Genomic DNA, 13,095 nt, shown 5'->3' with positions numbered 1-13,095 from the left:
GAGGGGTGCGTGTTATATACACTTGCCGGGTCAGTGAGGGGTGCGTGTTATATACACTCGCCGGGTCAGTGAGGGGTGCGTGTTATATACACTCAGCGGGCGGGGGTTGTCTATTTCCTCTCTGCTGGTTTTTCGCTTGGTAACAATGTGATGTCTCACAGAATCCTTCACTGCTGACCACAAGCCCCTGATGGGGGAGGCTCCAGAACTCCGAGGCTTCTACCTGGGATGTGGATTCAACAGTGCAGGTGAGGAGAGGTTTGATTGTTCTTTGGGTCAGCTCAGTGTCTGTATTTCCTCCCTAGACACTGATTGGTTGAACCTCAACATTATCAACACTTTTCTGAGGAACTTGTTTTCCATTTCAGATGTGACAGGAGGATGTACTGACCCTCTGACAGTGCGGCGCTCCCTCAGCACTGACCCTCTGACAGTGCGGCGCTCCCTCAGCACTGACCCTCTGACAGTGCAGCACTCCCTCAGCACTGACCCTCTGACAGTGCGGCACTCCCTCAGCACTGACCCTCTGACAGTGCGGCACTCCCTCAGCACTGACCCTCTGACAGTGCGGCGCTCCCACAGCACTGACCCTCTGACAGTGCGGCGCTCCCTCAGCACTGACCCTCTGACAGTGCGGCGCTCCCTCAGCACTGACCCTCTGACAGTGCGGCGCTCCCTCAGCACTGACCCTCTGACAGTGCGGCGCTCCCTCAGCACTGACCCTCTGACAGTGCGGCGCTCCCTCAGCACTGACCCTCTGACAGTGCGGCGCTCCCTCAGCACTGACCCTCTGACAGTGCGGCGCTCCCTCAGCACTGACGCTCTCACAGTGTGGTGCTCCCTCAGCACTGACCATATGAACCCACCGCTTTCTGTGTCAGAGAGAGATATGCTGAGTAACTCCTGAAGTTGTGGAAAGGCAGCCGCCTCAGTCCCAGTGATAATTGTGCCGAGTCGATGAGGAGGTGCTGTTGCAGCATTTTCCAGAGTGATACTAAACTGAAGTTATTTCTCAGGAATGATGTTGGGAGGTGGCTGTGGGAAGGAACTGGCTCACTGGGTCATCCATGGGAGGCCAGAGAAGGACATGTATGGTTACGACATTCGGTAAGTCTCTGAAAAAACAAGGAAGCACTTCACCCACCATGGAGATTCAGCTCATCCCTATCCCAGTCAGAGTCAGTGTGTGTGGGAACCCGTACCCCAGTGAGAGTCAGTGTGTGTGGGAGCCGTACCCCAGTGAGAGTCAGTGTGTGTGGGACCCGTACCTCAGTGAGAGTCAGTGTGTGTGGGACCCGTACCTCAGTGAGAGTCAGTGTGTGTGGGACTCGTACCCCAGTGAGTGTCAGTGTGTGTGGGACCCGTACCCCAGTGAGTGTCAGTGTGTGTGGGACCCGTACCCCAGTGAGAGTCAGTGTGTGTGGGACCCGTACCCCAGTGAGGGTCAGTGTGTGTGGGATCCGCACCCCAGTGAGAGTCAGTGTGTGTGTGGGACCCGTACCCCAGTGAGAGTCAGTGTGTGTGGGACCCGTACCCCAGTGAGGGTCAGTGTGTGTGGGATCTGCACCCCAGTGAGAGTCAGTGTGTGTGGGACCCGTCCCCCAGTGAGAGTCAGTGTGTGTGGGACCCGTCCCCCAGTGAGAGTCAGTGTGTGTGGGACCCGTACCCCAGTGAGAGTCAGTGTGTGTGGGACCCGTACCCCAGTGAGAGTCAGTGTGTGTGGGACCCGTACCCCAGTGAGAGTCAGTGTGTGTGGGACTCGTACCCCAGTGAGATTCAGTGTGTGTGGGACCCGTACCCCAGTGAGGGTCAGTGTGTGTGGGATCCGCACCCCAGTGAGAGTCAGTGTGTGTGGGACCTGTACCCCAGTGAGGGTCAGTGTGTGTGGGATCCGCACCCCAGTGAGAGTCAGTGTGTGTGGGACCCATACCCCAGTGAGAGTCAGTGTGTGTGGGACCCGTGCTCCAGTGAGAGTCAGTGTGTGTGGGACATAGAACATAGAACATTACAGCGCAGAACAGGCCCTTCGGCCCACGATGTTGCGCCGACCAGTTTTTTAAAGAAAAACACTGACCCACTCATCTAAACCAATCCCTTTTCGTCCATAAACCTATCCATAGATCTCTTAAACGCCCCCAAACTAGGCGCATTTACAACCGCAGCAGGCAGGGCATTCCAATCCCTCACCACCCTCTGGGTAAAGAACCTACCCCTGACATCCGTCCTATAACTACGACCCCTTAATTTAAAGCCATGCCCCCTCGTGCTAGCATTCTCCATCCGAGGAAAAAGGCTATCACTATCCACCCTATCTAAACCTCTAATCATCTTATATGTTTCAATAAGATCCCCTCTTAGCCTCCTTCTTTCCAGCGAAAACAACCCCAAATCCCTCAGTCTCTCCTCATATGACCTCCCCTCCATACCAGGCAACATCCTGGTAAACATCCTCTGCACCCTCTCCAAAGCCTCAACGTCCTTCCTGTAATGTGGGGACCAGAACTGCACACAGTACTCCAAGTGCGGCCGCACCAGAGTTGTGTACAGTTGCAACATGACGCTGCGACTCCTAAATTCAATCCCCCTACCAATAAACGCCAAGACACCGTATGCCTTCTTAACTACCTTATCTACTTGATTCCCAACTTTCAGGGATCTATGTACACATACACCTAGATCCCTCTGCTCCTCCACACTATTCAAAGTCCTCCCGTTAGCCCTATACTGAACACATCTGTTACTCCTACCGAAATGAATTACCTCACACTTCTCCACATTAAACTCCATCCGCCACCTCGCGGCCCAGCTGTGCAACCTGTCTAAGTCACCCTGCAAACTATGACACCCTTCCTCACAATCTACCACACCACCGACTTTGGTGTCATCAGCAAACTTACTGATCCACCCAACTATACCTTCATCCAGATCATTAATAAAAATTACAAACAGCAGTGGCCCCAAAACAGATCCCTGAGGCACACCGCTCGTAACCGAACTCCATGACGAATATTCACCATCAACCACCACCCTCTGTCTCCTATCTGCCAGCCAATTCCTGATCCAAGTACCTAGATTACCCCCAATCCCATACATCTGCATTTTCTGCAGAAGCCTACCATGGTGAACCTTATCAAACGCCTTACTAAAATCCATATATACCACGTCAACTGCCTTACCCCTATCCACCTCTTTGGTCACTTTCTCAAAGAACTCAATAAGGTTAGTAAGGCACGACCTACCTGCTACAAAACCATGCTGACTGTCTCTAATCAATTCATTACTCTCCAGATAACTATAAATCCTATCCCTAATAATTCTTTCTAAAACCTTGCCCACAACAGAAGTAAGACTCACCGGCCTATAATTCCCGGGGAAGTCTCTGTTCCCCTTCTTAAACAATGGGACAACATTCGCTGTCCTCCAATCTTCCGGTACTATACCAGAGACCAACGATGACCTGAAGATCAGAGCCAGAGGCTCTGCAATCACCTCTCTAGCCTCCCAGAAAATCCTAGGGTAAATCCCATCCGGACCAGGGGACTTATCTATTTTCAAGCCCTCTAGAATATCCAGCACATCCCCGGTTTCAACTGCAATACTTTCTATTTTACACCCCTGCACCCCAGTGTCCTCCACAGCTACATTCATGTCCCCCTGCGTAAACACCGAAGAGAAATATTGGTTCAGTGCCTCTCCAATCTCTTCCGGTTCCACACACAACTTCCCTCTACTGTCTATAACTGGCCCTAATCTTGCCCTAACCAACCTTCTGTTCTTGACATACCTATAGAACGCCTTAGGATTCTCCTTAATCCTATCAGCCAAAGTCATCTCATGTCCTCTTTTAGCCCTTCTTAACTCCCTCCTAGCCAATCTAAAGCTTTCTAATTCACTACCTGAGCCCTCAAGCCTCATCCGAACATAAGCCTCCTTTTTCTTCCTAACCAACGAATCAACTTTTTTAGTACACCACGGTTCCCTAGCCCTACCAAATCCTCCTCGCCTGACAGGGACATACCTATTGCAGACCCGCAGTAGCTGTTCCTTGAAAAAATTGCACATTTCGGACGTTCCCAGTCCCTGTAATCTCATAGTCCAACCTATGCTTCCTAATTCTCTCCTAATAGCCTCATAATTACCCTTCCCCCAGCTAAAACTACTGACCCGAGGTTCATGCCTATCCATCACTAAGGTGAACGTAACCGAATTGTGGTCACTATCACCAAAATGCACACCAACTTCCAAGTCTAGCACCTGGTCTGGCTCATTACCCAGCACCAAATCCAATATAGCCTCACCTCTAGTTGGCCTATCTACATACTGAGTCAAAAAACCTTCCTGCACACTTTGAACAAAAACTGACCCCTCTAACGAGCTAGTGCTATAGCAATTCCAAACAATATTAGTAAAGTTAAAATCCCCCATAACAATTACCCTATTACTTTCACTCCTAACCAGGATCGTCTCCGCAATCCTTTCCTCAACCTCTCTAGAACTTTTTGGAGGTCTATAAAAGACTCCCAGCAGGGTGACCTCTCCTCTCCTATTTCTAATCTCCGCCCATACTACCTCAACAGACAAGTCCTCATCAAACTTCCTCTCTGACACTGTAATACAGTCCTTGACCAATAATGCTACCCCACCCCCCCTTCTACCTCCTTCTCTACTCCGACTAAAGCTTTTGTACCCCGGGACCTGCAACATCCATTCCTGACCCTGCTCTATCCATGTCTCTGAAATGGCCACAACATCAAAGTCCCAGGTACTGATCCACGCTGCAAGTTCATCCACTTTATTGCGAATACTCCTCGCATTAAAGTATACGCATTTCAAACCCTGCTCTGCCCCACCCCCACAATGCCGTGCATTGCAGTCCCCAACTATGCCCCCCTCACTTTCACCCCCTCTACTCAGGATCCCACCCCCCCTCTGAATCAGTTTAAACCACCCCGCATAGCCTTCACAAATTTACCCCCCAGGATATTTGTTCCCCTCTGGTTCAGGTGTAAACCATCACTCTTATAGAGGTCCCACCTTCCCCAGAATGAGCCCCAATTGCTCAAGTACTTGAACCCCTCCCTCCTGCACCATCCCCTCAGCCACAAGTTCAAACTTTCCCTCTCTCTATTCCTCTCTAAACTATCCCTTGGCACAGGCAAGAGTCCAGAGATAACCACTCTGTCTGACTTGGCCTTTAGTTTCCACCCCAACTCCATGAATCTCTGCTTAATATCCCCTTCCCTTAGCTTCCCTATGTCATGTGTCCCCACATGAATTATAACTTGGGGTTGATCTCCCTCTCCCCTAAGAGTCTTGAATATCCTCTCAGATACATCCCGGACCCCAGCCCCTGGTAGGCAACACACCAGCCCTGAGTCCCTACCATTACTTCCGACTCTCCTATCCGTCCCCTTGACTGTGGAGTCCCCAATCACGAGGCCCAATCTTTTGCATCCCCTAACCACCTGAGCTTTTACAATAGGCTCACCCCCAGAGACCTGCTCCCTTTGGCAATCCCCAGTTGATTCCTCCTCAACTGTAGCCTCCAGGACCGAAAACCTATTTTGGAGGGGAACAGCCCCAGGGGATTTTCCCCCCACTTGCCTCTTTCCCCTCCTCTTGGCAGTGACCCAAGACTGATTTCTAGGAGTGACTATCTCCTTATAACTCCTATCAATGTCCACCTCTGCCTCCCGAATTATGCGGAGTTCCTCTAATTCCACCTCCAGCTCCTTTACACGCTCCTCCAGAAGCTGCAATCTAACACACTTCTTACAAGTAAAATCCCCTGAAACACTACTGGAGTCCCTCACCACATACATCCCACAGGAGATGCAGCACACTGCCTGAACTGCCATCCCTGAAACAATTACCAGCAAAAAAAAAATACAAAAAAAATCTTTCCCACACTTATAATTTAGGTTAGAGGAGGTGGGAGGGTGGGATTCTCTACCAGCGTAGAGGATCGGGTATCCTCTCTGCGCTAATTTATAGGATTAGGGGCTCAAGAAAAAAAACTACAACTACCGGTAAGCGTCCTAGTGACGACTTCCGGTTTCTAACTAATTTTAAAAAAACCGCCGAAAATCTCGCGACTTAAATTAGAAATAAACAGTTAAACAAAATAAACAGAAAAATTTACCTTTTATGCTGCCTCTTCACACGCCCAAAAATCGCTGCCTCTGGATACTGCTCCTCAGGAACAAGGGACCCGTACCCCAGTGAGAGTCAGTGTGTGTGGGACCCGTACCCCAGTGAGATTCAGTGTGTGTGGGACCCGTACCCCAGTGAGAGTCAGTGTGTGTGGGACCCGTACCCCAGTGAGAGTCAGTGTGTGTGGGACCCGTACCCCAGTGAGAGTCAGTGTGTGTGGGACCCGTACCCCAGTGAGAGTCAGTGTGTGTGGGACCCGTACCCCAGTGAGATTCAGTGTGTGTGGGACCCGTGCCCCAGTGAGAGTCAGTGTGTGTGGGACCCGTGCTCCAGTACACTGGGAGATCACGGCGCCTGCGCACTGGCACCCCTCGAATTCAGGAGCCAGCTTCACTGGTGAAATTTGATATTTCCAACTCCCCATACTGGCGAGAATTAGATGGCTGTTCTGTTGTTCACAGAGTGCCTGAAGTTTGCGTTACTTCCTCGCTGAGAAAGGTACTGTTTTCTCACCTCTTTGACACTTCAGTTTTTGGGAACATTTTGCCCATTTCTTCAATTCTCCTCCCCATGCGCCCCTTGAATTGTTGAACCCTCTGTCCCTGTTTATTGAGCTGCTTGTTGGTGACAATGCTGCTTCCTCTAGTGCACTAACCAGAACTTCATTCAGTCGTTTAATTGTGCTGTGACTTGAGTTTTATATAATTCTCATAGAACTTCTATGTCCTTCTACTCAGGCTTCAGTCTTGGGAAATTGTTCCCTTTGGCTTCTTAACCACCTGTCGTTTTCCTTCAGGGATCGGGGGACGTGCTCTCCAAGGTGTCTGTACCATTCAGAACCTTTGCATTGTTTGTGTATTTCCTCCTTTGTTGCCGCACTTAGATTATACACTCTCTCCAGACTGAATGCCATTTGCCGCTTTTCTGCTCACTGTCCAGTCAGTGGATAACTTTCTGCAGTCTACAGCTTTTTTTATTACCGTCAACCACAGGAGTGTTTTTCTCCTGTCTGCATATACTTAAATCATAGATTATCATTGCAAACAGCAAAGGCTCCACCCCACGGAGCCACAGTGGAACCAGCCACCCAATCACAAAAACACCCATTAACATTAACCTTTTATTGTCATCGTCAGTCTAGAGCCATTGCGCTGCAGCTCCCATTAATACACCACCCACCCTCTCGCACGCCCCCTCTATCCTTGTCCCTCTTGAACCCCCCCTCCCTCTCCCTTTTTCACCTCCTCTCCCACTTGCCCATCTTTCTCATTCTGTTCCTCCACATCCCCCCATCTATCTTTGCTCTGTTCACATCTCTCTCTATTTGCGCCTCCCTCTCTCTCCCTCTCTCCCTCCAGATGTTTTCCCCAGGGTGACTCTCTGGCTGGGAAGTGAGTGTGTGTTGATGTCCTGACCTGTACTTTCTGCCACAGCCGTTTCCATCACTCACTGACCAATAACAACCGCTGGATCCGAGAGCGGAGCCACGAATCCTACGCCAAAAATTACTCAGTGGTTTTCCCTCACGATGAGCCGCTTGCTGGAAGGAACATGAGACTCGATCCTTTGCATCAGGTCAGTGCTGACCATCGGGAGGGGACTTGTTCATGGGCAGATGGTCAGGGGAGGCGCATTCCTAGGGTCAGGATAAGAGCAGAATTCCCAAAATACATTCTGTGTGTTTTCTGAAGGTGAGCTGCCAAAAGGGTCGGTGGTTAAAAGACCTGTGCTCTTTTCTTCAACACCTTTCTGTAAATTCCCCCATGATTCTTGCTCGGACTACCCGAGGAACAGAGGAACTCGGCTTCCTGTCACTCACCCCAGCTGTTGGCATCACCCTCACAACCTCTTCCCTGTCTCGTCTAATACGTCAGACTCGACACTCCTGTCTCTCTCTCCAGGGAGAGTCACTGAACTGCCCTGGATATAAACCTGCAGAGTCAAATAACAAATGATTTGTGCCGTCTCCCTGGTAGAAACACCAACCGTTTTGGAAAGAGGGAAATTGAACATTTCAGATGATATCTGCTGGCAGTGACAGCTCTGTGTTTACCTCCTGGCACTGAGATACCCCATTTTAATGCATGATAATCAGTGACAGAACAGTGAAAGGGTTAAAGCCCCAGATACATCAAGGATCATCCTCTACACTGGTTCCACCTTCCCTAATCCAGTAAACACCCACATTAAATACAGCCTCATTCTGTGCATGTGTCACGGAATGCCACATGTGTGTCACGGAATGCCACACGTGTCAATGAGGGATTCTGTCTTGTGTTGTACAAAGATGGGCAGTGTTCAATTTCCAGAATAAAGGCCATTAAATATTGGGGATAAAGGGAAGATTGAAGGGGTTACTCCCAGCATCCTGTGAATTGGTGAATTGAAGCATAGTTTGTGTCGTCAGCCTCAGGCTGACTGGGCCAATCTCAGTGTTGTTCTGTGAAGGAGATTCAGGAATCGATTTGCTTTGTGAAAAGGTTGTAGAATGTTTCATTCAACACAAATCCCCAGATCAGAGAAATATTTAAATAAAGTCAGAGCAGAAGTTAGAAACACTAAGTCTTGGTTTGTATCTGGGGAGAGGGGTAAGGAGAGGTTTGCAGATCAATAATAAATCCCAAAATCTCAACTGAACTTTGAACCACAACCCATTCCCCATCTAAAAATCCCCAGGGATGGGGGTGAAGCCAGATAGAGGGATGTACATGGAGAGGGGTTGTGGGTAAAGGGAAGGGGATTGGGGCTATGTGGTATGGAGGTAGGGGGATGGGGAGGGGAGGTTGGGGGTATGGGGAGGCGGGGTGTGGGAAGGGGCATACTCAGAGGGGAGAAGAGTATGGCGTAGGGATTATGGGGACACAGGGTGGGGTATATTGGTGTACAGGAGGGTGAGATCAGGGCAATGTATGGGTGGGATGGCGAGGGGATGTGGATGCCTGGGAGGAGAGAGTACAGAGAAGGGGCTCAGTAGGTCTGGGGAAGGGGTGTGTGTGTGTGTGTGTGTGTGTGTGTGTGTGTGTGTGTGTGTGTGTGTTTCAGGCACTGGGCACATGCTACGCCCACAATGAGAGATATTCCCAGTCCTTTGGTGATGATTAAGATTTCCCATTCCTCTATCTCCAGGAGCTTGTCCAGCAAGGCTGCGTATTCCAGGAGAGACACGGATGGGAGCGACCAGGCTGGTTCAATCTGGAGGGACCGGCTCCGGTGAGTGAGGTTTTAACCTTGAACACTGCCAGCGGCTGGAGATCAGACGCAGCAAATATTCTGCAAACAGGGTGGGTTTGTAGATGGGGGGAGGGGGTGGGTTTGCAGATGGGGGGAGGGGGTGGGTTTGCAGATGGGGGGAGGGGGTGGGTTTGCAGGCGGGGGGAGGGGGTGGGTTTGCAGGCGGGGGGAGGGGGTGGGTTTGCAGGCGGGGGGAGGGGGTGGGTTTGCAGGCGGGGGGAGGGGGTGGGTTTGCAGGTGGGGGGAGGGGGTGGGTTTGCAGACAAGGGGTGTTGGGGTTGCAGGTGGGGGAGGGGGTTTGTAGGCAGAGGGAGGGGGTGAGTTTATAAAGATGTTGAGTTGATTCAAATACAATTTTAAAACTTCAGAGCAAAATGAAAATCTGATGCAAAGAATTAGTTCCCTGAGGGATGCTGGGATAAAGAGTTGACGGAATGTTGTCCTGAAGATTTGTGCTCCTGAACTTGTCGCTCCCCTAGCCAAGCTCTCCCAGTACAGTTACTGCTCCCCTAGCCAAGCTCTCCCAGTACAGTTACTGCTCCCCTAGCCAAGCTCTCCCAGTACAGTTACTGCTCCCCTAGCCAAGCTCTCCCAGTACAGTTACTGCTCCCCTAGCCAAGCTCTCCCAGTACAGTTACTGCTCCCCTAGCCAAGCTCTCCCAGTACAGTTACTGCTCCCCTAGCCAAGCTCTCCCAGTACAGTTACCGCTCCCCTAGCCAAGCTCTCCCAGTACCGTTACCGCTCCCCTAGCCAAGCTCTCCCAGTACAGTTACTGCTCCCCTAGCCAAGCTCTCCCAGTACAGTTACTGCTCCCCTAGCCAAGCTCTCCCAGTACAGTTACTGCTCCCCTAGCCAAGCTCTCCCAGTACAGTTACTGCTCCCCTAGCCAAGCTCTCCCAGTACAGTTACCGCTCCCCTAGCCAAGCTCTCCCAGTACAGTTACAGCACTGACATCTACCCAACAATGTGGGAAATTGCCCAGGTCTGTCCAGTACACAAAAAGCAGGACAAATCCAACCCGGACAATTACTGCCCAATCAGTCTCCTCTTGATCATCAGTAAAGTGATGGAAGGGGTCATTGACAGCGCGATCCAGCAGCTCCTGCTCAGCAATAACCTGCTCAGTGACCCACAGTTTGGGTTTCTCCAGGGGGTCACTCAGCTCCTGACCTCATTACAGCCTTGGTTCAAACATGGAGAAAAGAGCTGAATTCCAGAGGGTGAGGGTGAGAGTGACAACCCCTCGACATCAAGGCCGCATTCGACCGAGTGTGACATCGAGCAGCCCGAGTGAAACTGGAATCAATGGGAATCAGGGGAAACTCTCCGCTGGTTGGATTCATAACCGGACAAAGGAAGATGGTTATGTCGAGTCAGTCATCTCAGCTCCAGGACATCACAGCAGGAGTTCCTCAGGATAGTGTCCCAGACCCAACCATCTTCAGCTGCTTCATCAATGACCTTCCCTCCGTCATAAGGTCAGAAGTGGGGATGTTCACTGATGTTCAGCACCATTCGCAACTCCTCAGATACTGAAGCAGTCGGTGTCTGAATGCAGCAAGACCTGGACAATATCCAGGCTTGGGCTGACAAATAACAAATAACATTCACCACACGAGGTCCAGGCAATGACCATCTCCAGCAAGAGAGAATCTAACCATCCCTCCTTGACATTCAGTGGTATTACTATCACTGAAACCTCCACTATCAACATCCGGGGGGTTACCATTGACCAGAAACTGAACTGGACTAGTCGCATAAATACGTGGCTACAGAAGCAGGTCAGATTCTGGGAATCCTGCAGTGAGTAATTCACCTCCTGACTCGCCAAAGCCTGACCAACAAATACAAGGCAGAAGTCAGCAATGTGATGGAACACTCTACATTTACCTGGATGGGTGCAGCTCCAACAACACCAAGAAAGTGACACCATCCAGAACAAAGCAGCTCTGCTTAATTGGCACCACATCTACAAACATTCACTCTCTCCACCATTGATTCAATGTGGCAGTCCTGTGTATTACCTACAAGATGCACTGCGGCAATTCATCAAAGTTCCTTTGATATCATTTTCAAAACCCATGATCTCTACCATCTAGAAGGACAAGGGCAGCAGATACCTGGGAACACCCCTGCCTGGAGGTTCCCCTCCAGGTTATTCATCATCCTGACTTGGAAATATATCACTGTTCCTTCACTGTCGCTAGGTCAAAATCCTGGAATTCCCTATCTAACAGCACTGTGGGTGTACCTACACCTCAGAGACTACAGCAATTTAAGAATGAAGCTGCCACAACCTTCTCAAAGGGCAATTAGGGATTGGTAATAAATGCTGGTCTAGCCAGCGACGTCCACATCCGATGAATAAACAGAAATGTTTTCTACCTGATCCCAAATTAAAGCCTTAAACATTCACCAGTTTTTGGGACCTGAAAGAAAAAGATAGAAAGTTCTCCTCCTGCCACAAATTCCCAAGTTGGACTCATCACACACATCTTTCCATACTCTCTCTCTCCCTCCCTCCCTCTCTCTTCCTCTCTCTCTCTCCCTCCTTCTCCCTTTCTCTGTCTCTCTCTCTCTCCCTCTCCCTTCCTCTGTCTCTCTCTGTGTCTCCCTCTCCCTCCCTCTCCCTGTCTCTCCCTCCCTCTCCCTGTCTCTCCCTCCCTCTCCCTGTCTCTGTCTCTCTCTCTTTTTCCCTCTCTCCCTGTCATTCACCACCGCACACAAGAAAAAACTAACACGAATAATGATAATATAAAATAAGAAAAAGGCCCAGGAGACAAGAGGACAACAATCCACAAGATAAGGACAAGGCATCACCGGGGGCAACAAGGGCTGGACGTGGGCTGAAAGAAATGTGGCAGAGTGTGAAGGAAAAGGAGACACATCCTCTCCCTGTCCCACCCCAAAAATCTCTCTCTGTCTCTCTCTCTCTTTCTGTCATTCTCTCTCTCTGTGTCTCCCTTTCTCTGTCTCTCTCTCTTTCTCTTTCTGTGTGTCACTCTCTCTCTCTCTGCGTCTCTCTCTCTGCGTCTCTCTCTCTGCGTCTCTCTCTCTGCGTCTCTCTCTCTGCGTCTCTCTCTCTGCGTCTCTCTCTCTGCGTCTCTCTCTCTGCGTCTCTCTCTCTGCCTCTCTCTCTCTGCGTCTCTCTCTCTGCCTCTCTCTCTCTGCCTCTCTCTCTCTGCCTCTCTCTCTCTGCCTCTCTCTCTCTGCCTCTCTCTCTCTGCCTCTCTCTCTCTGCCTCTCTCTCTCTGCCTCTCCCTCTCTGCCTCTCCCTCTCTGCCTCTCTCTGTCTCTCTCTCTCTCTGCCTCTCTCTCTCTGCCTCTCCCTCTCTGCCTCTCCCTCTCTGTCTCTCTCTGTCTCTCTCTCTCTCTGCCTCTCTCTCTCTGCCTCTCCCTCTCTGCCTCTCCCTCTCTGTCTCTCTCTCCCCCTCTCTCTCTCTCTTCCGCTCATTAGTAATCTTTCTGTCCCCTATCACTTTCTCGGAATTAGATTCTACACTATGATTATTACGGAGCGTACGGCCACAAGCAGCACGATGATTACAGATATAATCAGCTGTTACGGGATGATTACACCTTTGACTTTCCCCCACACCATAAGCAGGTAGGAGTAAACTGCTCTTTCATTCTCTATAGTTCAGAGGGCTTTGCTAGTTTTAAAGTTCTGTCACTAATACGCAAACTGCAGCCTCACAATCAGCTGTGAG

At 50.4% G+C, this 13,095-nt stretch overlaps 1 protein-coding gene across 1 annotated transcript in view; it reads left to right on the top strand.

Moving 5' to 3' along the window:
* LOC145358093 (sarcosine dehydrogenase, mitochondrial-like) overlaps positions 1 to 13,094 on the top strand; it is an 80,872-nt gene extending 67,778 nt beyond the window's left edge. The window contains exons 9-13 of the mRNA XM_080211766.1: positions 162 to 248; positions 1,017 to 1,107; positions 7,587 to 7,728; positions 9,280 to 9,363; positions 12,879 to 13,094. Of these exons, the coding sequence (XP_080067892.1) occupies positions 162 to 248; positions 1,017 to 1,107; positions 7,587 to 7,728; positions 9,280 to 9,363; positions 12,879 to 13,094 (620 nt within the window). The remainder of the gene's footprint in view (positions 1 to 161; positions 249 to 1,016; positions 1,108 to 7,586; positions 7,729 to 9,279; positions 9,364 to 12,878) is intronic.
* The last annotated feature ends 1 nt before the right edge of the window (position 13,095 follows it).

This window comes from Carcharhinus amblyrhynchos, chromosome 25 (genome assembly GCF_965287045.1).
Source record: "Carcharhinus amblyrhynchos chromosome 25, sCarAmb.v2.hapA, whole genome shotgun sequence".
In the NCBI taxonomy this organism is placed as follows: Eukaryota; Metazoa; Chordata; class Chondrichthyes; order Carcharhiniformes; family Carcharhinidae; genus Carcharhinus; species Carcharhinus amblyrhynchos.
The sequence above is the reverse complement of the archived record's forward strand: the minus strand, read 5'-3'. Positions and strand labels throughout refer to the sequence as shown.